The sequence below is a fragment of the Arachis stenosperma genome, chromosome 10 (assembly GCF_014773155.1).
Source record: "Arachis stenosperma cultivar V10309 chromosome 10, arast.V10309.gnm1.PFL2, whole genome shotgun sequence".
In the NCBI taxonomy this organism is placed as follows: domain Eukaryota; kingdom Viridiplantae; phylum Streptophyta; class Magnoliopsida; order Fabales; family Fabaceae; genus Arachis; species Arachis stenosperma.
In genome coordinates, this window is record NC_080386.1 from 122,989,518 (window position 1) to 123,016,632 (window position 27,115).

Here is a 27,115-nt window from a genome sequence, read left to right on the forward strand (position 1 = left end):
CTGCACTTTTACCGCACTCTACGTGCCCTCTGAAGATCACTCTTATCGTGCTCTATGCGCACTCTGAAGATCGCTGCTTGCTCTTTCTCCCTCAAGCACAGTATCTCCTTGTATATTTCTACATCACCTTCATCTTTTCTTTTCTTATCCTTCCAAGTCTAATAGACCTAAAATCATCGCGTCGCGTTCTACGCACCTTTTGAAGATCGCTGTTTGCTCTCTCTCCCTGAAGCACGGAATCTTCTTCTGTGTTTCTGCATCACCGCGCCACAAGTGCCTTCCTTAACTATTTCATCGGAATTTATCCAGGTTGTGGACTTATTAAATTCTGGTGTTATTTTTATTTGTTATCTTATCTTTCTCTTCTAGAAAAAAATTTGTTATGCTTATCTTTTTTAAGTTAGTTATGCTTATCTTTCTCTAATAGAATCATCCAGAGATTTTAGTTGTTTTATCTTATTTTAAAATTAAAAATTAGTAATTAGTATAAATAAGTAACATTATTCTCCCAAAAACAACGACATACAATAATTTTTTTTTATTTTGTTTATTCTTTCAAAATTTTATTACAAATTAAATCTACGATTTCCCCTTCCTCTATAAATTAACCTTAACAGCCTCCTTAATCATCCAATAATTTCAACATCAAGTCTTTTATTCCGATAACAAAAAAATAACTCTCTATTCTCCAAATTTACAAAGTGCTATTTTTCTTCTCAAAGGACATGGATCCACCACTTTGTGTCAATGGTTGCGGCTTCTATGGTTCTACTGCCAATAACAATCTTTGCTCAAAGTGTTACAAAGATCACATCAAACAAACCTTCATCATCATGGAATCACAAAGCAATAATAACAACCATGCATTAACTGATGCGTTTGAAAGATTTACCAAAGACTTTGGAGCAACCGTTGACGATATTTCTACCAACAACAACAACAATGAAACGAAAAAAAGGTGCAAGAGGTGCAATAAGAAAATTGGATTAATTGGGTTTGAGTGTCGATGTGGAGATTTGTTTTGTGAAAAGCATAGGTATCCAGAAGTTCATGAATGTGAATTCAATTTTAAGGATATTGGTCGCAATATTTTGGTGGCAAAGCAGAATCCTCTTTGTATTCGTGATAAATTAGATAAAAGAATTTAGGATGTTCATTGAATTGTTTTCCTTTTTAGCAAAGATTTTTGTTAAAATGAATTATTCTTTATAAATTCATCGTACCCTTCTTTGTTTCGCCTTTTATTATTATTATTATTATTATTATTATTATTATTATTATTATTATTATTAAGTAGTGATTATATGAGGAGTAGTACAAACTATACTATAATACTAAGCATTTTTTTTGAAATAAAATAAAATAAAATTTTGATTTTAAAAAAAATTAAACCATCTTTAGTTTCTAGAAAATTTTTTTCATTGGGGCAAGTTCGTCGTAGCCTTTGAACTTCGCATATTGGCCAAGGTTTGCCTTATCCCTCAACGAACTTTAAGGTTTTACCTCTACTTTCGGAAGAACATATACTATGATAAAAACTCTTAATTAAAAAAAAAACCTGGACAGTGCAAACAACAAGCATGATTTATTCAGTATTGCTGGACGATAATAGCAATGGTATTATCATCTTCTCCGTTCGAGAATTACACAAAAATAAGTCATATTTAGAAATGGCATTATATTTTTGTATTTTGGCTATTTTCACATTATTTTTTAAAAATATGTACTTTTAAAAACACAGAAAAAAAAATGAAATTATACGTTCAAGTTAGTATTTGTTTAATTGTGTATATCACATGTATGCTAAGAGGAATGATGTAGCAGGAATAGTACTCCCAACACTAAGAAAAAAGTGATTGCAAAACTTAAACAAGATGACATAAGTGGATTTGACATTTGAAGTTTGTCGAGGTGCTACAAACTTCACTTTTTTTGTGAAGTTCATTAAAAAATACAGCAAACTTTGTGAAATTTACGAGGTTCGCAGAGAAGACGGCAAACTTGCCCCAAGCTAAAAAAAATTGGATCCTCGCAAACAAAGTGTGAATAATTTTTTTTTTAAAATAAAGTTTTTTTAATTTTTATTATAAAAAAGTCCACATATACTATAATAACTAGCAAGTTATATGCCAAAAACAATAATAAAATTAAAGAACAGAATGAATTTTATGAAACAAATTAAGTATATGGTGGCTATGGACTTTACAAAATGATATTTTCAACCAAATAAAATGAAAAATTGAAACACATTTTAGTTTTATTAATAAATAATGACATGTTTATGAGTGTAAATAAAAGAAAAAAAATTAGACTATTTATCATATTTTTTGACAAAAAAATGATCTATCATTTTTTCTCGTCGTCGGAAATGAAATCGCTACCAATACCCAAAATTTAAAAAATGATAGTATCTAAAAATACTTACATTGCATTAATTTTTTTTCTCACGTTAATAAATAATTATTTATATCTTTTATTTTTAATTAAAATAATCATTTTATTTTGCAATAAAAATTTTGAAGTCTAAAGTTACTGTTATTAATTAAATTTTAATATTAGTAAAGTGAAATTTAAAATTATTAATTACAAAAAAAAAAGTATAAGTAGATAATGAAAATATTAATGCAATGTAAGTATTTTTAGATACTATTATTTTTTAAATTTTGGGCATTGGTAGCGACTTCATTTCCGACGACGAGAGAAAACGATAGATTATTTTTTTGTCAAAAAATATGATAAATGGTCTAATTTTTTTTCTTTTATTTACACTCATAAACATGTCATTATTTATTAATAGAACTGAAACGAGCTTCAATTTTTTATTTTATTTGGTTAAAAATATTATTTTATAAAGTTCATAGCCACCATAAACACCAAAATTTATGGCCACCATAGACTACACCTATATATATATATATATATATATAAAGGTGAAACTGATCTTGCCTTATTAAACTTTGTTTTGGGCACACAAATTATATGGCGGTTTGTTTTAAGTCTGTCGTTTTAGGCGGTGTAACAATTAAAAACATTTCCAAAAGATAAAAAAATGTTTGGTATAATTTATTTTACATATTATCAAAATTTTTTATTATCTTTTTAGTAGAATTGTTAATTTTAATAGGTGAAACATAAAATAACTTCGGATTATGTGTAATAACACCATAACGTCATACTCATAATATATTAAATTAAAACTAAAATGTAAGATGAATGCGAATAAAATATAACCTGAAATTGTATATCCAAGTATATATACATATATATAACCTGGAAGTTTATTAATAAACTTGCATTATAGTAGACGTAATGATAAATAAAAAGAAAAAAAAATTTATAGTGCACTTAACCAGGTAAATTTATTAGACTCTGGCGCTTTTTAATTTCAATATGGTACCCGAAATGCTAACAGACGCCGTTATGGGGGAGGGAGGGGAGTGACGAGAGTGTGGTGTCAGTGACCACCCAACTCGCACCGTGCGAGTTCCGTCCAGCAAATCTCACCGTGCGAGTTCCGTCCAGCAAATCTCACCGTGCGATTGCCACCACCGAAGACACGTGTCGCGTACAGGAGCCACCCCAATTCGGTGCCCTTATAACAGCTCCCTCACTCATGCATTAACTTCTCTCACCCTCCGAGACATCACTCTCCCAGCTTTCATTTTCAAACCTGAAGCCCTCATTGCTGTTCATCTTCCTCCTCTCATTTCTGCATGCTTCAATACATGAAAGAATGCCCAAAAAAAATAAAACTAGAGATGTTGATCGACCTGAGCTTCATATCATGCATTATCTCAGCCACTCTGATTATGTAAGTTTTTTTTTAAGGTTTTTAAATTTTTTTATTTAAAAGTGTTAATGTAAAATATTTATTTGTGATGATTGTTGTTATTAGAAGTGCAAATTAGAAATATCCATAGGATAGAATGATTATTACTATTTTTTAGGATTTATATGTATTTTTTAAGATTTTTAGAATTTTTGGAATTAATTTTTAGAATATAAGTATTATTATTATTGTTGTTAGTGAAATTATTGTTATTATTTACTAAGTTTGGGACGTTTTTTATAGGGCTAAAATAGAGAGCACGGAAATTTTAGAATGTGAATTTTGAATGTTTTGTATTATTATAGTTATGTTTATGTTTATGTTTAAATATAAATAAAAGGAAATTAAAAAAATTGGACCCCCAACGGTTATAATTGTAACTAATATTGGGAATAATAGGTTTAATTTAATTTTTATAGTTATGTTTATGTTTAAATATAAATATAAGGAAATTAAAAAAAAATTGGAGCCCCAACGGTTGTAACTGTAATATTGAAAATAGGTTTAATTTAATTTTTATAATTCTATTTAAATTATTAAGTAGGTATATTGTAATGAATGAAGGTAAATGTTCTTGTTGTTGTGAGTTAGTCTTAGTTTGGGAAACTATTAATTAGTTAGTATGAATGATGTTCCAAAAAGAATTTAGGCATAGAGTGATTGTTATAAATGTTTTTTATAATTCAGTGAAATATCTTTAGTTAACTAATGGTATATGCAGTAGAAGGTGGTTAGTGGGTATTATTACATATTATTGAAGATAAATGTGTTACTGTGGAGAGATTTGATTAGGTATTTATGTATTAGTTATCATTATTATCAATAGTTGTTGTGGTATAAAATATTTTTATTTTAGTAGTAAGCTAGTAAGTGTTAAGAAGTTGAGTAATACTTTGTTATGAACTTTGCAGAAGTTAAGAATGTTGACATGTGAGCATCCTGTTCCTCCGGATCGGTACAATGATAGGGTAGAGGAGCAGCTACGACTTACTGGCTTTTACCATGCATCACATATCGGGGTAGTCCAATGTCAAAAGGCATTGGTGAATGCTTTAATCGAGAGGTGGCACCCCGACACACATACGTTTCACCTTCCCATTGGTGAATGTGCCGTCACTCTTGAAGACGTTGCTCTAATACTTGGTCTTCCAACGGACGGACTTCCAGTTACAGGGATGACATTGAGTAGTTTCGAAGCGTTGGAGGCTGAGTGTTTGCATCAATTCGGAGTTGCACCGCGTAAGTCGGAGTGTAGAGGCAGTTGCATTAAATTGAGTTGGCTTCGGGACCTTAAAGAAAATTTACCCTTGACTGATGAAGTTGGTATACAGAGGTATGTCAAATGCCACATTATGTTGCTTATCGGGACGATCTTGTTTGGGGATAAATCAGGCGCAGCAGGTGTGCACTGGAAGTTTCTTCCATTGCTACGTGAATTTGGTAGTATTATACAATACAGTTGGGGATCTGCATGCCTAGCACACCTCTATAGGGCATTATGCCGGGCATCTCGAGTTGACTGTAAAGGCATAGATGGCCCACTAACACTTCTTCACTGTTGGGCTTGGATGCGGCTCCCATTTCTATCGCCGGTTCCTAGGGAGCCCCGCAGTTTTCCTCTAGCAAACAGGTAATATAATTTTTAAATGTACCACTTTATTTATATTTATAACTCAATTATCAACATTAAATGTATCGTATAAGGTGGCGGAACTGGGAGCGGGGTGACCGACGATATAGATATATGAAGCTAGCTGACTTTAGGAAGGCCTTTGATGAACTTCAGGAAGGCGAGGTGAGTATTTATTAAAGTAGTATTACTTTCCTATTAAGTGCCTGTGTAAATCTTATGAACCATTGTTAATGTGACTGTTATGTCGGGCGTAGTCATGAATTTCCTTTATTTTTTTTTCAGTTTGTCTGGGTTGCGTATGCTGTGGATCGCGTGGATCCTAACATAATTCCTGCTGAAATCTATATGCACTCGGTTGTGTGGAGCGCTACAGTGCCTTTGGTATCATTTGAATGTATTGAGTGGCATGCCACCGATAGGTTTAGGCGACAATTCGGACTCGTTCAGGGAGTGCCTGAGGAGGTGCAGAATCTAGATAAGGCGCATGGAGAAGTCCTCACGGGTCCTAAGAATTTTAACTGGGCCACGGCACCTACTCATTACAGGTGGGTGATGCATTGGACCAACAGGTATCATCACGTTCTTTCCGAGCTTCCCATTCCTTCACAGCCTCAGTTGGAAACTTATATGCATTGGTACCGAGGAGAATATGGGAACCGCTTGTGTTTGTCAAATCTTGTGGGTGAAGAGGATGATGAAGGTAATCAGGATTTGGATGGTGGTAATCATGATATGGATGAGGGTAGTCAGGATATGGATGATGACAATGATGAACAGGAGCCACATTCGCCTGAGGTACCACCTACGAATCCGCTTCCACAAGAACAACCTCAGTTCTCAGGCCAGTATGTACCGCAGTCACACTTCAACCCATCATTTACGCATCATCAACAACATTGGGGTATGTCACAGTTTGATCCTGGCGAAGGCGGTTCTTTTAGCCAGTTGCTTGGGCTTATGGCTGGAGAAGGAGGACAGTCTCAATTTGGCCATCAAAATGAGTTAATGCCAGGGAGGCATTCGATGGATGCGAGGTATCCAGGCCATACTTCATCGGTTGCATCTGGAGGATTTGTATCTGTTGACTCTAGTAGGAGTGACGGTGGACGCGGAGTTTTTAATAGCCAAAATCCGAACGTTGTTCCCATGGGACTCATTGAGGAAAATGATAACACACTTCAGCAGGAGACCGATGCGTATATAGTGGACAACCCGGATGACGAAGATGATGATGAGGACGATGAAATAGAGGAGTTCGATGAGGACGAAGAGTCCCGTAATGATGGTATTGATATTTTTTATTTTGCTTTACATGATAGAGTAGTTATTTATTGTGTGGTCATAAATGGTATATTTGTTTGTGTATTCTTGGATAATATGTGGTATCTTTGTTGACTTGAGAACCTACTGTACTATATTTAATTGTTTATATATTATTGTGAACAGGTCAGGCCCGCACTCCGGATGACCAAGCCAAAGGTTACAACCTTAGGATTGATCCCCCACGTCGTAGCGCTAATCGATACACTCCATCTGTTTTCAAAAAGGCGGCCAAAAAATGCAAGAAATTGGTGAACGATGTAAAGTGGTCAATTAGAAAGTAGTTGTGGTGTATTGTATATTTTGGACATTAGGTACTAATGTATTTATTTAAGTTTTAAGCCTGTCGACTTTGTTTAGAATAATTTGTATGTTTTGGACATTATGTACTAATGTGTTTATTTAAGTTTTAAGCCTGTCGACTTTGTTTAGAATAATTTGTATGTTTTGGACATTAGGTACTAATTTATTTATTTAAGTTTTAAGCATTTCGATTTTGTTTAGCCAGATTTGTATGTTTTGGACATTAGGTACTACTGACTTGGAGGATGCTAAGATATCTATTGCACCTTTAGAGTATCCATGAATTTATTATGAAATATATTTCATGTATTTACATGCATGCTACAGGTGTTAAATTGAACTACTGGAGTCAGTTCTTTTTTATATGGAAGATATAATTTATTATATAGGCTCTAACTAGAAAGAATATGTATATATAGTTATTGAATTCAGTAAGTAAATTAAATAATAATAATGCTACCATAATTAATCTTGCTAATAATAAGATGAAATAGAACATACACATTTTCCAAATCCAAACTGCTACTAAGATTCCAACTAGGTTTTCTACTTATTCAATTAGATTCCATTAATACTTTAAGACACGGTTGATGGTTCTCCATTGAAGATATTAATAAAAATAGCAACTTTATTTTGCGAGCATATAAAATATTTGGTGTTGTTAAGTAGTAGATATTAATATAATACTACGTATTACTAAATACTTGTAGTAGATATTAATATAATACATATTAATTACTTACCAAATTATTATAAGTTAAAAATAGTTACTAATTTAGCACAAAAGCAAAATAAAAACGTCATGCAATGTTACATAAATACGAGTTTCCGAGTGATATTATACAATGTTAGATTTATCAGGTCAATATAAATCACGTTGTCAACTTATGCCATGCTATATAATGCTACGCATATCATATCATCTGAGACTGTGAATCTACTGAGCATTTTCGCCGGCATTTGCACTAGATGACTGACGGCATCTGCTACGAGTATGTCCCTCAGCTCCACATAGCCTACATCGCCTAGGACGACGTAACATTCGCGTGTCCATCTCATTTAAGAAGCGAGTCATCTTGGGGCGACCTTTCGTGACGCGCCTAAGGAACGGATTCGGTACGAACCGAGGTCCATTGTAAGCTGGCCAAGTTGTAGGATTACCAAGTGGCCTAAACCTTGCTCGGTACACCCGCCGAATTTGGTCCATCTTATACACATCATGGACATATAGTTTCCAATCCAGTCGTTGGTTAGCACAACAAGCGAACACATGTCTGCAAGGGATCCGATCCACCTGGAACTCACCGCAGTCACATCTAAGTCCTCGTAGATCGACTGCAAATTCCATTCCACTTGGCATCTCACGCACCTCAAAGACCTCATTCAGGCGGTCAAAGCAACTGACCTGAATGTTCCCCGATGCAAGCTGGTTTGCATGCAACTTCGAAGTCACGACATCTGAGAACACATGCCCCGCACTAATCCGCGCTTCTGCCTCTGCTCTTTTTCGGGTGAACAACTCGTTTAGCCTGTAGAATGTTGCCTTCACAAGAGCAGTTATAGGCAGATTGCGTGCACCCTTCAACACTGAATTGATGCATTCCACAAGATTCGTCGTCATGTGCCCCCATCGGTATCCACCGTCAAATGCCAATGCATACTGCTCGCGAGGAATTCGGTTTAACCAGTCTGTATACGCTTCGCCCCGTTCCCGCAATCGCTGGTATCGCAGTTCGTACTCCCGCACCGTCCTTGAATATCTTGGAGGAAAGCAAAGAAAAAAAAAATTAGCTGTCGAAAGAAATCGCGTGAAGGTGGAATCTATTAATAACATAACTAAATTTAGTAAATGGTTACCAATGTTGACGACCAATTTTTGGAGGTACGGTGCCTTGAATTTCCGCAGAAAGTTTGACTCAATATGCCTGATGCAAAACATATGAAAAGCTCTAGGAGGTGACCAAGCTCCATTACTGCGCTCCACAGCTGCATTGATGGATTCGTGTCGGTCGGATATTAGACCAATACCATCCCGAGTGACAACATGTTGACGAAGGTTACTTAGGAAAAAGTGCCATGCATCAGAAGTCTCTCCCTCCACAACAGCAAACGCAATTGGGACAATATTGTTGTTCCCATCTTGTGAAACTGCCACTAGCAGACAACCCTTATACTTTCCATACAAGTGAGTCCCATCCACCTGGACAACTGGTTTACAATGTCTGAATGCCCTAATACAGGGGTAATAACTCCAGAATACTCGATGCAGTACTCGAATATCACCCACCAACTCATCCCCTTGATAAGCAGGCATAGTCTCAAAATGGACAACAGCTGACGGCTCCCTATGACACATGGCCTCAAACCATATAGGCAACGCTTCATACGATGCTTCCCAACCTCCAAATATTTTTTCTACTGCCCTTTGCTTAGCCAGCCATGCTTTCCGATAACTAATGGTGTAGTTAAACTTCGATTGCACTTCTGCTATAACCGACTTTACCTTTAAGGACGGGTCCGCCTCAACCAATGGCTTTATCGCTTCTGCAATTGTGAGAGAATCCAGCTTCGAATGGTCCTGTGAAATCGTGGCTCGGGTACATGTGTGACTACCATTATACCTCCTTATAACCCAACAGTACTTCCTGCTGATCATGCTAACCCTGATAAGCCAATCACACCCTGATCCGTACTGCGTACACTTGGCATAAAATGTCAACGGCTCAGACTCATACACCCGGTAGTCTACACTTCGTCGTATGGTATACTCTTTTATCGCCTTAATAACAGCTTCCCTCGAACCGAACTCCATACCAACGGCAAACTCACCATCTGCGACAATAGGAATCTCTGCATTTGACAACCAGCATAGGAAAAATCAAATAAAGAGACATATATTACAAATCTGACAACACCTTATTATGTCACTCTAATTAAAATGAAAACACCAGCAAGTCATGTAAAACTTAGACCATGAAGGCCGGTTCGACCGTCGCACGACAAGAACCGGAACCTAACCGGTCCGGTTCACTGGATTCTAACCGTTAACTGCGAATGATATTTACAAACTCATGTAAATTTTACCTACCTGCAGTCATATATCCCGGAAACTCCGGAACATGCATGGCTTCCAAATCCAAAACTCGCATGAATGATGGCTCCTCAAACGGCTCATCGTTTGCGAGTGCATTTGCCACCTCTGTTACATCTGGCGCCGTTGCTCCTTCACCTTCATCTTCACCTCCATCTCCATCTGGACCAACAAACTGGTAGTTACTTTCGAACTCTTCTTCACTGTCAGTATTATAATCTTCTCGTAGAATATTTCGGTCGGCCTCAGATTGTTCAAACTCAATATACAACTCGATGAAGGAGATCTGAGCCCGGTTTTCAATATACATTGAAAACATCTCTTGCATGCTCGCTTCGTCCGTCACATATCTGCTTTGAAACTGGACGAATCCACCAAATACCTGTATGGGATATCTGTATAGAATACATGATATCTTTCTTGCTCTCTCAGAATCAATGGCTTCAGAAATCACCCCTTTCAGCTCTTCAAATGAGATGATAAAGGGAATAACAACATCTAAGGGTTTTTCACATATAAATTTTACTCCTTCCGAAGTTTGTAGTAAAATCTGACCAAAATAATACACCTTTAATAATACTCGGTCACTCATCTCTCTCAAACATATAAAAAGAAAAGAAGATAGATTTGGCAAGTAGAGTTCAACTCATCACCAGATAATAATAAGGAAACGAGAAAGAAGAAACAGAAGAGTATGCAGCCGTTCAAGTTGGGGAAGAAGAAGACGCGAGTGACCTACTTCCTTACTGCGTGCTTTTATATGGACCATTTTAAGGAACTCGCACCCATCGACTAGGTTAACATGACACAGGTACATATTTACAACTCAAATCGCACCATGCGATTTCCTTGTCAGTTTCCAACTGCCTACAACTCGCACCATGCGATTTCTGGCACCGTTGTAGCACACCCAACTTTAAACGGAGGGTGCGATTTCATTAGCAGAAAATCTCATTTCCCCTTATCATACAAATCGCACGGTGCGATTTCCTTTGGCATCAATTTTCATTTCTCTTTCTCATACAAATCGCACGGTGCGATTTCTCCACCCTCACAGTGTCAGAAAGCTATCCCACATATGCGTATATTCCCCCATACTTCCATATCTGTGAAAAGCTCCCCTGTAGGTTCCATATCGATAAAAATTAGCCTAGACTCTGGTGGTGATCTATATATAATTTTATATGTAATTCTTTTAACAAAAAATACCATCTGAATGAAAGAAGGACCTCGCGGAATTGCCAGTACTGTATTATTGACTAGATTTGGACTATATTACTGCAAATATTATGGTCAGAATTTATCTCGTAGGAGGAGGTACATATAAATTTGACAGCAATAATATTTTAGGAAGAGGTTCTGGTATGGCACTGTACTAAGCAGAACGTGATATTTCAGTTCGTTTTGACCATGAAGATATAAATTAAAATATATAAATGGTGCAGATTGATGTGATGTTGGTTTGAGTGGACACCAAGAAATAAGATTTACGAAAGACCTGCAACCGGTTAGTAGATGTCTTTTATGTCCAGCTTGAACTAAAGGTGCATCTCTGTTGGCGTAAAATTTAGTTTAGCTGAGATGAAGGCAAGCCAAACTAATCTATTGCTAGGTTTTTTTCTGTTTTTCCTTTTTTGTTATCATTTATCGGCTTAGTTTGATTGTTCTACAAAAAAAGATCCAAATTAGGCTGACAAAAATTGTTTTTATTGACTGGCTTAATTTTTTAAAATGAGTTTAAGTAATAATTCTTGTCAAAAAAAAAAGTAATAATTTGTTATGTGAAATTATTATATATTTTATGTTGTTATGTGAAATTATTATATATTTTATGATAAATTAACAATAATGGATTCAAAAATTTTAAATTATGAGAGTAAATATATAGCATATAAAAATAATAAAAAAAATTGTATAAATATATTAAAATATATAAAAATAAATAACATAAAAATATTAAATATTAAATATTAAATAATTATTTATTTATTATTATCAATATTAATAAGTAATAACGTAGTTATTAAGTTAACTTTTTATAAATTAAATATATAATAATAATAATAATAATAATAATAATAATAATAATAATAATAATAATAATAATAATAATAAAAAGTTGAGTAAAAAAACTCAAGGATATATATAAACTTTAACTAAATAAATTCATTAATTTATAATGCTATAGTAATGTTTTGTTTTTTATTAAATAGATTTAATATTTATTTTTATCTTATACTTTTAGATATAAATTAGAGTTTAATTTTGATGTATTGACGGTAAAATATATTATACAATTATTCAATTGTCGGTTTGTTTAGATAATTATTCATATGATCAACGTAAAAAATAGTTATTTTTTATAATATGATATTAGTAATTAGATATACATGTAAATTTATTTATATTAAAATTTAATTAAAAAATTGATATATATATATATATATATATATATATATATATATATAACATAAAAAAATTAGCTAATTTGTATTTTAAAAAAATATGTTAAGAGAATAATAATAAAATATTTTTAATATATTTAATATATTAAAAATATAAAAAATAACCTTTCAATAATTTTTTGTCAAACCTTCTTTTTGTTGGTGTTTTTAAAAGTACCCTTATGACATAGGTTAGCAACATTTTTAAAATACTAGTAGTTTTATTCATAATAATATTACGGGAATATAAATTTTTTAAAATTACGGTTCATTTTGTTCTGATAGTATAGATTATGCATGGCACAAAAGATTTATAAAATCAAACTACTTTTACAAAAAAAAGTCATAAGTTGACAAAAGTCTCTAGTTAAGAAGACCAAGGTATCTGTAGATAAAAAATTAAATAATAATATTTTTAGTTCTTATTTTTATATGAAAAAGTCTAATTTTTTATTAATAATTAATTTTAACATTTGTTATCTAAAATTTAAAACAATTTAACGTGTATACTTTTATATTTAATTAGGTGTTAACTGTTAAGTCTGTTATACAAATAGAAATAATTAATTTTTATACTTGCTATTTAAAAATAATATTTTTTTTCTGTGTATATAAAAATATAATTAGATATTAGTATAAAAAAATTATACGAATGTTATAAAATTAACTCAAAATTAATTTTTTTTAAAACAATTGAATCCTGATTCTAACTTTTAATGATAACATTAGTATTCTCTCCAAATTATATGTAATAAATATTTGAAAGAAGAGAAATAAAAATATAGATTAGAAAGATAAGCGGTGAAAATTTAAAACTAAATAAAAAACTATGTATATAATAACAATAATAATAATATTTTTTATTTAAATTATATTATTTTGTTAATTTTGTTTTTTATAGAAGAGAAAGATAGAAAAAAATAGAGAATGAGAGAAAAGAGAGAGAAAGATAAAAATGAAGAATGAGAGTGAGAGTGAGAGTTTGGTAATTTTGGAAGAAAAAAGTTTATTTTAATTGTAAAAAAAATATCGAACGACATATTTTGATTTGTCAAATTACTAATATAAAATATAAATTATATATAGAGTAAAAATAGTAGAGAGAAAGAAAAAAAATGGAGAGAGATAGATGAGAGAATTTAGGAAGAGAGTTTATTAATTTTGAAAAAAAAATCTCTCAATTTTAATAAGAGAGTGTCATGTGACACATTTGATTATTAAATTAGATAGTAATATATGATAAATAATATAAGTATATTTCGATTTCAATTTTAATTTTAATGCAATTAAAGAATGTCATGTTGTACATTTTGATTGTCAAATTAGTAATTAGTCATTGATATTGATAATAATATTATAAAATAGATAGAGTAGTGGGAGGAATGAGAGAAATAGATAAAAGATGAGGGAGGAGGGAGAGAATTCTTTAATTTTGGAGGAAAAGATTTGATTTCAATTGCAAAGAGGGAGTGACATGTAGCACATTTTGGTTGTAAAATTAGTAAAGAAGAGGGAAAAATTCTTTAATTTTGGAGGAAAAGATTTCATTTCAATTACAATAAGAGAGTGACATGTGGCACATTTTGGTTTTAAAATTAGTAAGGAAGAGAGGAGAATTCCTTAATTTGAAGGGAAAGATTTGATTCCAATTACAATAAAAAAGTGACATGTGACACATTTTGGTTGTAAAATTAAAAATAGATAATAGATTTTTTTTAATATGAAAATAAATACAATTTTTCAATGAAGATATATATATATATATATATATATATATATATACTTTTATATATTTTTTAAAAATATTAGTAGGAACACTTTAATTTACATGTTTACATGTTTACACAAATATGTATGTATGTATATATAGATATAAAATTGTTGATAGTCTCATAACTACTCTTTTGAACTGAAAATGCATAGTTTCTTAATTCTTGATGAATTGAATAAAAAAATTAGTTAAGGTTTTTTATACTTGTATTGCAGGTGATGATTTTTTTCTTTGACTATAGTATTTAAATATGTCATGAACATGTTACTTTATACATAATTTCATAATCCATAATCAAAACCCTCAATTCACAACTAAGCCAACAAGTTATAACTTAAATGATATAGTCTTTTATATATACTTACCTAAAAAATTGCGAGTTCGAATCTCCCTATCTTCAATAATAAAAAAAATAAAAAACAAAACTTCATAATCCATAATCGAAATTTTACATAAGAATAAATATAAAACTCATCCCTATATTTCTCTTTATATTTTTATTACTTCTTTTTACTCCATGCAAATTTAATTTAAAAAATAATTATTTTTATTTTATTTAATTTATTATTTTCAATATTCATAATTGCTCAGTTATAAGATTCATAACAGTTAAATACTTAGATTTATATATTAAATACTTTTATTGATTTCTCATCCTATAATAGATTGAAGGGCTCAATAATTTGGATATGGAAAAGTTGGTGGTGATTTGGCTAGAAATGGGAGAACCATGTGTATTACTGTATTGTGGACATGTTTAATGCAAGGTCAACACGTGGGGGGCGTGTTGCCTGCTACACGCAGGGGGCGTGAAGAGACGTGGCGGAACCTCGTTGGTTGTAGCCCGAATCACGCCGGGGGCGTGTTGCCACAGCACGGGAAAGGCGTGCTGTCGTGGCGCAATGTCATTGGCTGGAGAAGGAATCACGCCGGGGGCGTGTTGACTCAGCACGGGGGGCGTGGTGACGTGGAGCTAGCACGCGGTGGGCGTGATGATTCAGCACGGGGGGGGGGGGGCGTGATGACACGTGGCAACACTTGATTGGCTGCGGCAGGCAGCACGTGGGGGGTGTGGTGAATGCTCCATCTATATATAGGCAGAGTTGGACATTATTTTCATTCTGAGTAAGAGTGTGTGAGTGTTCTTTGAGTGTTTTGTGAGTGTAGGTAGTGCAATGGAGGGTACCGCAAAGTTGGTGGTGTATCGCAACGGTGAAATAATTCGCAATACTCATGAGGGAGTGAGGTTTGTCTGCCAGAATCCGTTTTCGTTTGTGGTTCCATTCACCATGACGTTAATGGAGCTTCAGAACGGTCTCTGTCAAAGTATGGAGAACGGTACGTTAATGAGAGTGAGCAGAATTTTGTACCGGAATCCAGTTATAGTTTTTGGTGGTCTAATACAATTTGATACCATGCCGATCACTAACGAAGTGAGTATGCAGAATATGTTTCAAATTTATCGGCAGACTCAGATGCGACAGCCACAGATTGAACTATATGTTGAGTTTGAAAGCGTAGAGACAGAAGGGATTCAAAATGTTTTAGATATGGAGGATGATAGAGCTGCAGTGTACGAGGGAATAGATAGTGACAGCGAAGAGGATTTTGAAGCCACTTATGAAGCCGACGATGAAGACGAGGATGGTGATGTGGGAGTTGAGACAGCAACGGAGAATATAGTGGTTCATCCCTCGAGCAGTCAACCGATGAACGTACCACCATTCATGCGTGAGTTGGATCTCGACGCCATGCATGCACCGGAATTTCCGGAATATGTAAACATAGGTACGTTCATGCATGAATAATACGTTTTTGTTAATTGATACTTTTGGAATGATTAATGAATCATGATTTTTCGCTTTACGTAGGCATTGCTGATCCTGAGGATGGAGAGTTCCGGATTGGAATGGAATACAGGTCCAGAAAGTCAGTGGTGGCTGCAATTAGAAGATACACTATCATTAGAGGAGTTGACTACGATGTGTATGAGTCTGAGCCACAGACCTTCTATGCAAAATGCAAGATGTATGGGCGTGGGTGCGACTGGCTTATCCGAGCCAGCTTGATACGGAAAAAAGATTGTTGGGAGATACGCAGATACAATGGAAGGCACACGTGCACAATGGGAACGATTTCACAGGATCATTCCAAGTTGGACTCGGATACCGTTGCTGATAGTATATTGCCGTTAGTCGAGACTGACCCGTCAATCAAGGTGAAATCTATAATAGCGGAAGTCCAGTCAAGGTTCAACTATACCATCAGTTACCGAAGGCTTGGTTGGCAAAGCAGAAGTCCATAGCAAAAATTTTCGGTGGTTGGGAGGATTCTTACCAAGCCTTGCCATGGTGGCTATCGGTCATGGTTCAGAAGATACCTGGGTCAGTTGTGCAAATAGAAACACGCCCACTGTACAACGGGAATGAGGAGGCGCAAGGTGTAAAAATACTTCATCACGTATTTTGGAGCTTCAATCCATGCGTTAGGGCATTTAGGCATTGCAAGCCTCTAGTTCAGGTGGACGGCACACACTTATACGAAAAATACAAAGGAACACTCCTGGTCGCTGTTGCACAAGATGGGAACCAGAACATTGTGCCTATAGCTTTTGCGCTGGTGGAAGGGGAGACAGCTGATGCGTGGCACTTCTTCCTCAGAAATCTGCGACTGCATGTTGTCAGAAAAGACGGTGTGGGTATGATTTCAGATCGGCATGAGTCAATTCGGGCAGCAGTAAATCGTTCCGGAGGTGACTGGCAACCTCCAAGAGCATAGTGGATGTTTTGTATAAGGCACATCGGCAGTAACTTTCTAAGAGCATTCAAAGTCCCTCACTTGCAGAAGCTTGTTGTCAACATTGGGTATTCAAGAACGGTGGAGGAGTACAACATCAACTATAAGAGGCTGGAAGAGCGAGGGGAGGCATATGCCAGGTGGTGCGATGCTATTGGACTCAGACATTGGGTGTTGGCATTCGACGAGGGGCATCGATGGGGCCATATGACGACCAACCTTGTCGAGTGCATTAACTCAGTGCTGAAGGGTGCCCATAATCTACTAGTGCTGGCGCTGGTCCGAGCAACATATTATCGGTTAAATGAACTTTTTACACGGAAGAGTGCCGAGGCTCACGACCGCAAGCGTGCTGGGTTCACATACTCGGTATTTGCACAAAAACGGATAGAGGCAAATATGCAACAGGCTGGGAATATAGTAGTGCACCGGTTTGACAGACGAAATGAGGTGTTTGAGGTGCGAGACATGGCTAGCGGGAAGGTGTCAATTGTTGACCTTGCGCGACGGACGTGTGACTGCGGGCACTTTCAGGTGGAACAGTGATAAGATATAGCGTAATTTGTGTATTTTTGTAAAATAATTACCCTACTATAATTTACGTATTAAAATATAATATAAAATTCTTAATAAATTATGATAGAGTAACAAGATTTAGGAATAATAATATTATTATCTATATATAAATTATAAAAAAAAGGTATATATAATGAATTTTGAGTTACGATAATTTGATAATTATAATGTTTTTTAATATTAAAATAGCCAAATATATTTTTTTGGACACAACAGAATAAAAAAAATCAAATATCATTAGATATTAAATTTAAATCTTTATATAAGTACCAAAGTAATGAACTAACTTTTTTTTTTGTAAAAACTAAAAAAAATATATGGATTGAAATCAATTCAAAATTCATAGATTAGATTCAGTGAAGCTACTAAAAAAATAAATATTTTTTCTTTGTTATTAAATCTATTAGACGTACATTTTTTATTCGAATTTTGTGTTTTTAGAAAATTAGATGTCGAACAAATATTTTAAAAAATTTAAATAAGAATGTTATCAAAGTTGTATTTTTAAGTTTTTCAAAAGACAAATTAAAAGTAAAAGAGTTGATTTTGAAGAAAAATTAGCAAGAAGAGTTCAATATTTTTAATTGTAATGTTAATATTTGAAAATTAAATTTTATTTTGATATATATTATTTGCTTATTTTATATAATATTATTTTTACCAAGGTAGCTGCCGAATATGTTTATAATTTTTTATTAAAAAACTGAATGATTTGTTAATAAATATAAAATTAAATATGCTAGGATATATTACTAATGGTGTGTATTTTAAGAATGACATAAAGATTTAATTCTCAATGTAACAAATAGTGGCTCATGCCCCTATTGCTAGCCAAGCCAGGAATTTAGAAACTCAACCATTGACAAATGGGTCATTTAGTTTTGCTTCAAAGGATAAAATTATCTTTAAATTCTTCACTACAAGACAAATACATAATGAAAACCCAATAGTACAAAAGAACATGATGTTCCATGCTAGTACAATGGAACATGTGATAATTTTCCAATATTTTATTATCAATTTAGTTTGGACTAGTTGAAACATTATGGTCCACACCTATACTTTTTAAAAAAGAGAATTTTACAGAAAGAAGTACATGTGAATTTGACAGAAGTGATATTTTATTGTCAATTGGATTTGAACTAGCTAAAATATTATATTTGAGACCTACATTTTTTGAAAAAAAAAAAAGAATTTTGCAAGAGGATCGGAGGTTCATGTTATTTGGCAACGGCAACATTTATTATTGATTGGATTTAGACTAGCTAGAACATCATAGTCGAGACCTATATTTATCAAAAAAGGATAGTTTGCGAGAGAAGGTGAATTTGACCACGGTGACATTTTATTACCGATTGGCACATTATTACCGATTGGATTTAGATTAGCTGGAACATCATGATCGAGACTTATTTATGAAAAAAAGTACCTTGTAAGAGGAGATCCTCGTCAATTTGGCAATGACGACATTTTATTGGAGTTGAGTTTGAACTAATTGGAACATCAAGATTGAGACCTATCTTATAGTCATTATTGTTACTAGTGACGGGTAACAGAAGCAAACTATGATATGGAATAAAAGTTGAGTGAATTCCATTTTTCAGATTAATGTGTTAGCAATTTTCGATTCATCTATTTATTATATAGTAAAACTATAACACCTTGGAATTTCTCTATTGATGGAAAGATACTAAAGTTTAAATATTTATCTCTCATAATCAATTTTTAATATACAGAAAAAACAACAGTAATCTTGAGCTATATGATTAGGGTTGACAATATTATTTGAATTCGTGGGTATTCACTCCATTTTTAATCGGTTGAAACAGGTAATAACTTTAAGACCCCAAATTTAAAAAAAAAATTAAATAATGAGTTATTTGTAATTTATCATCTTATTTAAAAAAAATTATTATTATTATTATTATTATATATTTATAATATTTATATATTTATTTCATTTTGGCCGAAGCCTTAAGGGAATTAAGATAAGGAAAGCCAAAACGTGGCTTGTATGCTCGAAGCCTTAAGGGAATTAAGATAAGGAAAGCCAAAACGTGGCTTGTATGCTTAACTATATATATATATATATATGGAATGAAAGGCAAAGAAAAGGGGAAACGTGACTTTAATATAGGAATGTAAAATAAGAACTTAACAACTCATTAAACCTTAATCATCACCAATTACTTTCTTGCTTAACTTTTCGTTTTCATTCACAAGCCTAAGGAAAAAGAAAGAACAGAGAGAGAAACCGAAGCTTTATGAGAGAGAATTGTAAAACCCTCTAACCTTTTGGTCACGATTTCTTGCGATCCGTAACTCCAATAAAAAAATCTAATCCGGTAAAAGTTGTAACGACTCGATTCCCAATAAGTCATGATCATACCAGAAATCAAGTGTCACCAACTTGTTCACATGAAACCTTTACTATGTATTATTAAGCCTGTAATCGAGTTAGCGTACTATCGAGTTTTAGTAAAACTTTTATAAGAAAACTTGTAAGGACAACTAATTAAACATACACAAGCATAAGCATACAGGTACTGTCGTGTATATATATATCCTGAGTTAGCATACAACCCTTCAGAAAAATTACTATGTACAACCCAACACTCCGGACCCTGGTCCATATAGAAAACCCCTAAACTGGCACCCGAACTAGCCTAGTCCACTATGTACACCCTACTCTCTCAGTGAGTCTGACCAAAAGTGAGAGATTAACACAAAGGCTAGGCTAACACAAAAAAAAAAAACTATCAAAAGGCACAACCGCAGCTCCCAAGACTCAGCTGTCATCGTCAGAGGAGATCACAACCACATCAGAACACTCCTCAGGATCCTCGTCCTCGTCATCAAAAATCTCTATAATCTCGGGAGGGGCACTGGCACTCGTGCTACTGGTCTGACCAGCACTCGCCGGTCCACTAATAGAGGCGGTGAGCGGCTCCTCAGAAGATGGCTCGGATAAAAATACTGAGATCTGCTCCACGGGGATGTCCTCCTCCGGTACAGGCTCTGGAAAATGCTCCTCCATGGGCTCAGGCTCAGGGTCCGCCTGATCCGCAGGCTGATCGGGATGCTGGTGAGGCACCGGTCCATCATGAAACGGGTGAAAAGGAGCATCCGGGTGGAGCCACTGCAGTGGGAACTCATAGGGCATGTCGGGGTTAAACTGTGGAGTGTCAATCGGGTGATGGAAAGGATGATCACGCAGAATGTACATACGAGTCCTAATCTCCGCAGCTACTACATAAAACATATGCTGTACAATATCCTCGTATATATAGGGAGGGTCCATCTCGTAAAATATAACTCCGGTCTCCATTTGAAGGGGAGGAAGAGAAGGGGTAAGAACTGGGGGGTTCTTAGTAGGGTCGAGGGTGGTTAGTTTAGTTAGGATTACCACAGTTCAAGTAATTCACAACGAAATATACAAGTGTCACAAAGAAATATCTAGTCACCACAATTCAGAATAACATTAAGGAATGTAAAAACACAAGAAGACAATCACAAACAATTTCACAATGTCAAGTAAAATGCAAATGCGCAACAAGAATGATGCGTGTCTATTCTTAACGCAAGCTATGAGCTCATGTGTCGGTTGCCTACCCGCTCCCGACATTACCCGGGCACGAGTCCCAGATATGGTTTTCCAGATGCATCAGTGTGCTTATAAGTCGTATGGCTAGGCCGCATACAGTGTGACTTTCCAAATCAATAAGCGTACATCTGGAAAATAGTTCTCAGTGTGTGGGCATCCCCACTTTACATTTGGCACTAAGGCCCAAACAATGTCACATCTGCTCTCCTGTGGCAGTAATTTTGAATAAAAACTCAAAATAGCATTTTCCTTTCAAAACTTAATCTATAATAATAAACATAACCTCAGTCTTTTTATAAAAATATAATGACATCCTTTAAAATAAAATTTTCAAACTAATATCTTATCCTTCAACGAGACCGAAAACCTGTTTTATTTTTATCAAAATATTAACTTAAAAATTTATCCATTCTTGAGCTGACTAAACACAACTTCATCAAAATATCAATATATCAACAGAATTCAACATGAAATGCAATCAAATTTCAATAACACTCAATCCAAACATCAATTTACTTATCAAATATCATTTAGTCGGTGAAAATTTATCAAAACCCTATCTTCGTACGTAATCGAAATACTCGAAACTCTAGAGAAACTTTCTGACCGTGCTGCTGAAGGGAAAAACGTTCGGAATCCTCCGTGCCTCCGGTACAGGCTCTGGAAAATGCTCCTCCATGGGCTCAGGCTCAGGGTCCGCCTGATCCGCAGGCTGATCAAGATGCTGGTGAGGCACCGGTCCATCATGAAACGGCTGAAAAGGAGCATCCGGGTGGAGCCACTGCAGTGGGAACTTATAGGGCATGTCGGGGTTAAACTGTGGAGTGTCAATCGGGTGATGGAAAGGATGATCACGCAGAATGTACATACGAGTCCTAATCTCTGCAGCTACTACATAAAATCTATGCTGTACAATATCCTCGTATATATAGGGAGGGTCCATCTTGTAAAATATAACTCCCGTCTCCATCTAAAAGGGAGGAAGAGAAGGGGTAAGAACTGGGGGTTCTTAGTAGGGTCGAGGGTGGTTAGTTTAGTCAGGATTACCACAGTTCAAGTAATTCACAACGAAATATACAAGTGTCACAAAGAAATATCTAGTCACCACAATTCAGAATAACATTAAGGAATGTATAAACACAAGAAGACAATCACAAACAATTTCACAATGTCAAGTAAAATGCAAATGTGCAACAAGAATGATGCATGTCTATTCTTAACGCAGGCCATGAGCGCATGTGTCGGTTGCCTACCCGCTCCCAACATTACCCGGGCACGAGTCCCAGATATGGTTTTCCAGATGCATCAGTGTGCTTATAAGTCGTACGGCTAGGCCGCATACAGTGTGACTTTCCAAATCAATAAGCGTACATCTGGAAAATAGTTCTCAGTGTGTGGGCATCCCCACTTTACATTTGGCACTAAGGCCCAAACAATGTCACATCTGCTCTCCTGTGGCAGTAATTTTGAATAAAAACTCAAAATAGCATTTTCCTTTCAAAACTTAATCTATAATAATAAACATAACCTCAGTCTTTTTATAAAAATATAATGACATCCTTTAAAATAAAATTTTCAAACTAATATCTTGTCCTTGAACGAGATCGAAAATCCGTTTTATTTTTATCAAAATATTAACTTAAAAATTTATCCATTCTCGAGCTGACTAAACACAACTTCATCAAAATATCAATATATCAACAGAATTCAACATGAAATGCAATCAAATTTCAATAACACTCAATCCAAACATCAATTTACTTATCAAATATCATTTAGTCGGTGAAAATTTATCAAAACCCTATCTTCGTACGTAATCGAAATACTCGAAACTCTAGAGAAACTTTCTGACCGTGCTGCTGAAGGGAAAAACGTTCGGAATCCTCCGTGCCTCCGGTACAGGCTCTGGAAAATGCTCCTCCATGGGCTCAGGCTCAGGGTCTGCCTGATACGCAGGCTGATCGGGATGCTGGTGAGGCACCGGTCCATCATGAAACGGGTGAAAAGGAGCATCCGGGTGGAGCCATTGCAGTGGGAACTCATAGGGCATGTCGGGGTTAAACTGTGGAGTGTCAATCGGGTGATGGAAAGGATGATCACACAGAATGTACATACGAGTCCTAATCTCCGCAGCTACTACATAAAACCTATGACGTACAATATCCTCGTATATATAGGGAGGGTCCATCTCGTAAAATATAACTCCGGTCTCCATCTGAAGGGGAGGAAGAGAAGGGGTAAGAACTGGGGGATTCTTAGTAGGGTCGAGGGTGGTTAGTTTAGTCAGGATTACCACAGTTCAAGTAATTCACAACGAAATATACAAGTGTCACAAAGAAATATCTAGTCACCACAATTCAGAATAACATTAAGGAATGTATAAACACAAGAAGACAATCACAAACAATTTCACAATGTCAAGTAAAATGCAAATGCGCAACAAGAATGATGCATGTCTATTCTTAACGCAGGCCATGAGCTCATGTGTCGGTTGCCTACCCGCTCCCGACATTACCCGGGCACGAGTCCCATATATGGTTTTCCAGATGCATCAGTGTGCTTATAAGTCGTACGGCTAGGCCGCATACAGTGTGACTTTCCAAATCAATAAGCGTACATCTGGAAAACAGTTCTCAGTGTGTGGGCATTCCCACTTTACATTTGGCACTAAGACCCAAACAATGTCACATCTGCTCTCCTGTGGCAGTAATTTTGAATAAAAACTCAAAATAGCATTTTTCTTTCAAAACTTAGTCTATAATAATAAAGATAACCTCAGTCTTTTTATAAAAATATAATGACATCTTTTAAAATAAAAGTTTCAAACTAATATCTTGTCCTTCAACGAGACCGAAAATCTGTTTTATTTTTATCAAAATATTAACTTAAAAATTTATCCATTCTCGTGCTGACTAAACACAACTTCATCAAAATATCAATATATCAACAGAATTCAACATGAAATGCAATCAAATTTCAATAACACTCAATCCAAACATCAATTTACTTATCAAATATCATTTAGTCGGTGAAAATTTATCAAAACCTTACCTTCGTACGTAATCGAAATACTCGAAACTATAGAGAAAATTTCTGACCGTGCTGCTGAAGGGAAAAACGTCCAGAATCCTCCGTGCCTCCTAGAACTCCAGTTGGCCAAGCTTAAGGGGTAGGGGAGCTACGTCACCGTCGATTTCCACCGGACAAAAGTAACGCCAACACGTAGAGGAGGAAGATACAAACACTTTTACCGAATTAGATTTTTTTATTGGAGTTATGGATCGCAAGAAATCGTGACCGGAAGGTTAGAGGGTTTTACGGTTCTCTCTCATAAAGCTTCGGTCTCTCTCTGTTCTTTCTTTTTCCTTAGGCTTGTGAATGAAAACGAAAAGTTAAGCAAGGAAAGTAATTGGTGATGATTAAGGCTTAATGAGTTGTCAAGTTCTTATCTTACATTCCTATATTAAAGCCACGTTCCCCTTTTCTTTGCCTTTCATTCCATGTATATATATATATGCAATGCATACAAAAGATATATGTATAAAAGAAACATTAGTAAGAATTATATATATATACATAGTTAAGCATGCAAGCCACGTTTTGGCTTTCCTTATTTTAATTCCCTTAAGGCTTCGGCCAAAGGGAAATAAATATATAAATATTATAAATATATAAATATGATAATATAGTAAAGATAATAATAATAGTAATAATAATAATAATAATAATAATTTGCTTTAAATAAGATAATAAATCACAAATAACTCATTATTTAATTTTTTTTTAAATTTGGGATCTTACATTCTACCCCATTTATAAAAATTTTCGTCTTCGAAAATTGCTATAAACAAAAATTTTCATCCTAAAAGAAAATTTTGCCCTCAAAATTTTCTTTACCTGTAAACAGGTGCGAGTAAACAGTTCTTATCTTATTTTCTTGTCCTCAGGTATGTTGTGTGTCCTCATCTCGTCTCAACTTACGTATAGCAGTTAAAGAAATACAAGAATGTGACGCACCAGAAACATAAAGTGCAGTTAAGGAGCGAGTCTTAACACAATACTGACCTTGGGTCAGGGAGTCTGAGTACGAGCATCTTCAGTCATCATTGTAAATACTCTTCCTGGCTGCTGAGATTTAGCTGAATCTTGAGCAATCTTCTTCTCACAATTCCTCGCTATGTGTCCAGGCATACCACAAAAATAACAAACGCTCGAACCTAATCGACATGGATTCCTACCATGGTCCTTCCCACACTGATTACAAACAAGGTTTGTTAGTGCTGGCTGTGGTCGCTTTCCAGTATCTCGTCCTTGCCTATCGATATTGTCACGAGCAGGAAGATTACTAACTTGCTGATTCCCATAAGAAAGTGTGCTATTCATTTTAAAGTTCCTTCCCTGAGGGGCTATATACCGATTAAAATTTTTCGGAGGTAATTATTGACGACTCATCTTTGCTGCCGCCATCTTCTTGGTACAGTCTTCCACCAACTGACTCCTATTGACAAGCTCTGCAAAATTTCGTATTTGCAGTGGTACCAACGAGTGCATTAGTTCTTCGCAGAGTCCTCCTTCATACTTCAAACACTTCCATTCCTCAAAATCATCTGGGTTTTCCTGACAGATCTTAGAGAATCGGCACAAATCCTCAAATTTTCGAGTATAATCTGCTACTGACATATTCCCCTGCGTCAACTGCATCAGTTCCATTTCTTTAGCATCACGAACAGTTCTAGGGAAGTACTTTTTATAAAATTCCTCCTTAAAAGTATCCCAGTCAATCTCTTCCACCACCTGCCTTAACAAGCGTTGCACTTCATGCCACCAGTGTTCAGCTTCTCCTCCAGCATATAGGTCGCAAATTCCACGTACTGTCTTTCTGGCACATGTTGCACTTGCAATGACTTCTCGATACCACGGAACCAATTGTCAGCTTCAGTTGCAACAAGCGTCCCCTTAAACTTGGGCGAATTTACCTTCAGAAAGGTTGTCAGTGTCATAGGGTTCTCGTGGTTTCCGGCACCTTCATTATCATTACCGTCTCCACCACGCTCACCATTGCGTCCTTCATTACGATCTCCGTTCCTCTCCCCTAAACGGTCAATTGCTCGCGTAGTAGCAGTTGCCATTTCACGCACAGCCTCAGCCATGGTGTTCATTGCAGCTATAAAAGCATCTGCACCCCTCGTCGGTTCCTCTGCATGGTTTGCACCACGCCTACCACGTCCTCGTCTCCGTGCAGCCATCAAGATTCTGTGCACACCCAACATGTAATATTAAGGTGATCAGTCTTAACATTTCAGGTAAAGTGTGAATAGTCTCTAAAATGGAAACACAGTGACAATCATGCAATTCATATCACAACAATATCCTATATGCATGAGACACAACTCAGAGAATGCTTCAAACAACTAATCAAGATAATATATTATGATCATACCAGAAATCAAGTGTCACCAACTTGTTCACATGAAACCTTTACTATGTATTATTAAGCCTGTAATCGGGTTAGCGTACTATCGAGTTTTGGTAAAACTTTTATAAGAAAACTTGCAAGGACAACTAATTAAACATACACAAGCATAAGCATACAGGTAATGCCGTACATATATATATATATATATATATATATATATATATATATATATATCCTGAGTTAGCATACAACCCTTCAGAAATAAACAATAATATAAATTAATTTTGTAGGAGAAGTTTTGTTTGAAATTAGCGTGAAGTTTTAAAACCCCC

At 35.1% G+C, this 27,115-nt stretch overlaps 4 protein-coding genes across 4 annotated transcripts; 2 read left to right on the forward strand and 2 right to left on the reverse strand.

Annotated features, from left to right (window-relative positions):
• Positions 1-725: 725 nt before the first annotated feature.
• Positions 726-1,148, forward strand: LOC130957613 (zinc finger A20 and AN1 domain-containing stress-associated protein 12-like). Its single transcript, XM_057884462.1, has one exon. The coding sequence runs from the start codon at positions 726-728 to the stop codon at positions 1,146-1,148; it is 423 nt and encodes a 140-aa protein (XP_057740445.1).
• A 6,874-nt stretch (positions 1,149-8,022) lies between these two features.
• Positions 8,023-10,768, reverse strand: LOC130957614 (uncharacterized). Its single transcript, XM_057884463.1, has 2 exons — positions 10,174-10,768; positions 8,023-9,935 (listed from the first exon to the last, which is right to left on the reverse strand). The coding sequence occupies exons 1-2, from the start codon at positions 10,766-10,768 to the stop codon at positions 8,023-8,025; spliced, it is 2,508 nt and encodes an 835-aa protein (XP_057740446.1).
• Positions 10,769-15,121: 4,353 nt separating this feature from the next.
• On the forward strand, positions 15,122-16,696 carry LOC130957615 (uncharacterized). Its single transcript, XM_057884464.1, has 3 exons — positions 15,122-15,374; positions 15,559-16,179; positions 16,263-16,696. Exons 1-3 carry the CDS (start codon positions 15,122-15,124, stop codon positions 16,694-16,696), a joined length of 1,308 nt encoding a protein of 435 aa, XP_057740447.1.
• Positions 16,697-21,956: 5,260 nt separating this feature from the next.
• LOC130957616 (uncharacterized) lies at positions 21,957-23,555 on the reverse strand. The gene is made up of 2 exons (XM_057884466.1): positions 23,220-23,555; positions 21,957-22,337 (listed from the first exon to the last, which is right to left on the reverse strand). Exons 1-2 carry the CDS (start codon positions 23,553-23,555, stop codon positions 21,957-21,959), a joined length of 717 nt encoding a protein of 238 aa, XP_057740449.1.
• Between the last annotated feature and the right edge of the window lie 3,560 nt (positions 23,556-27,115).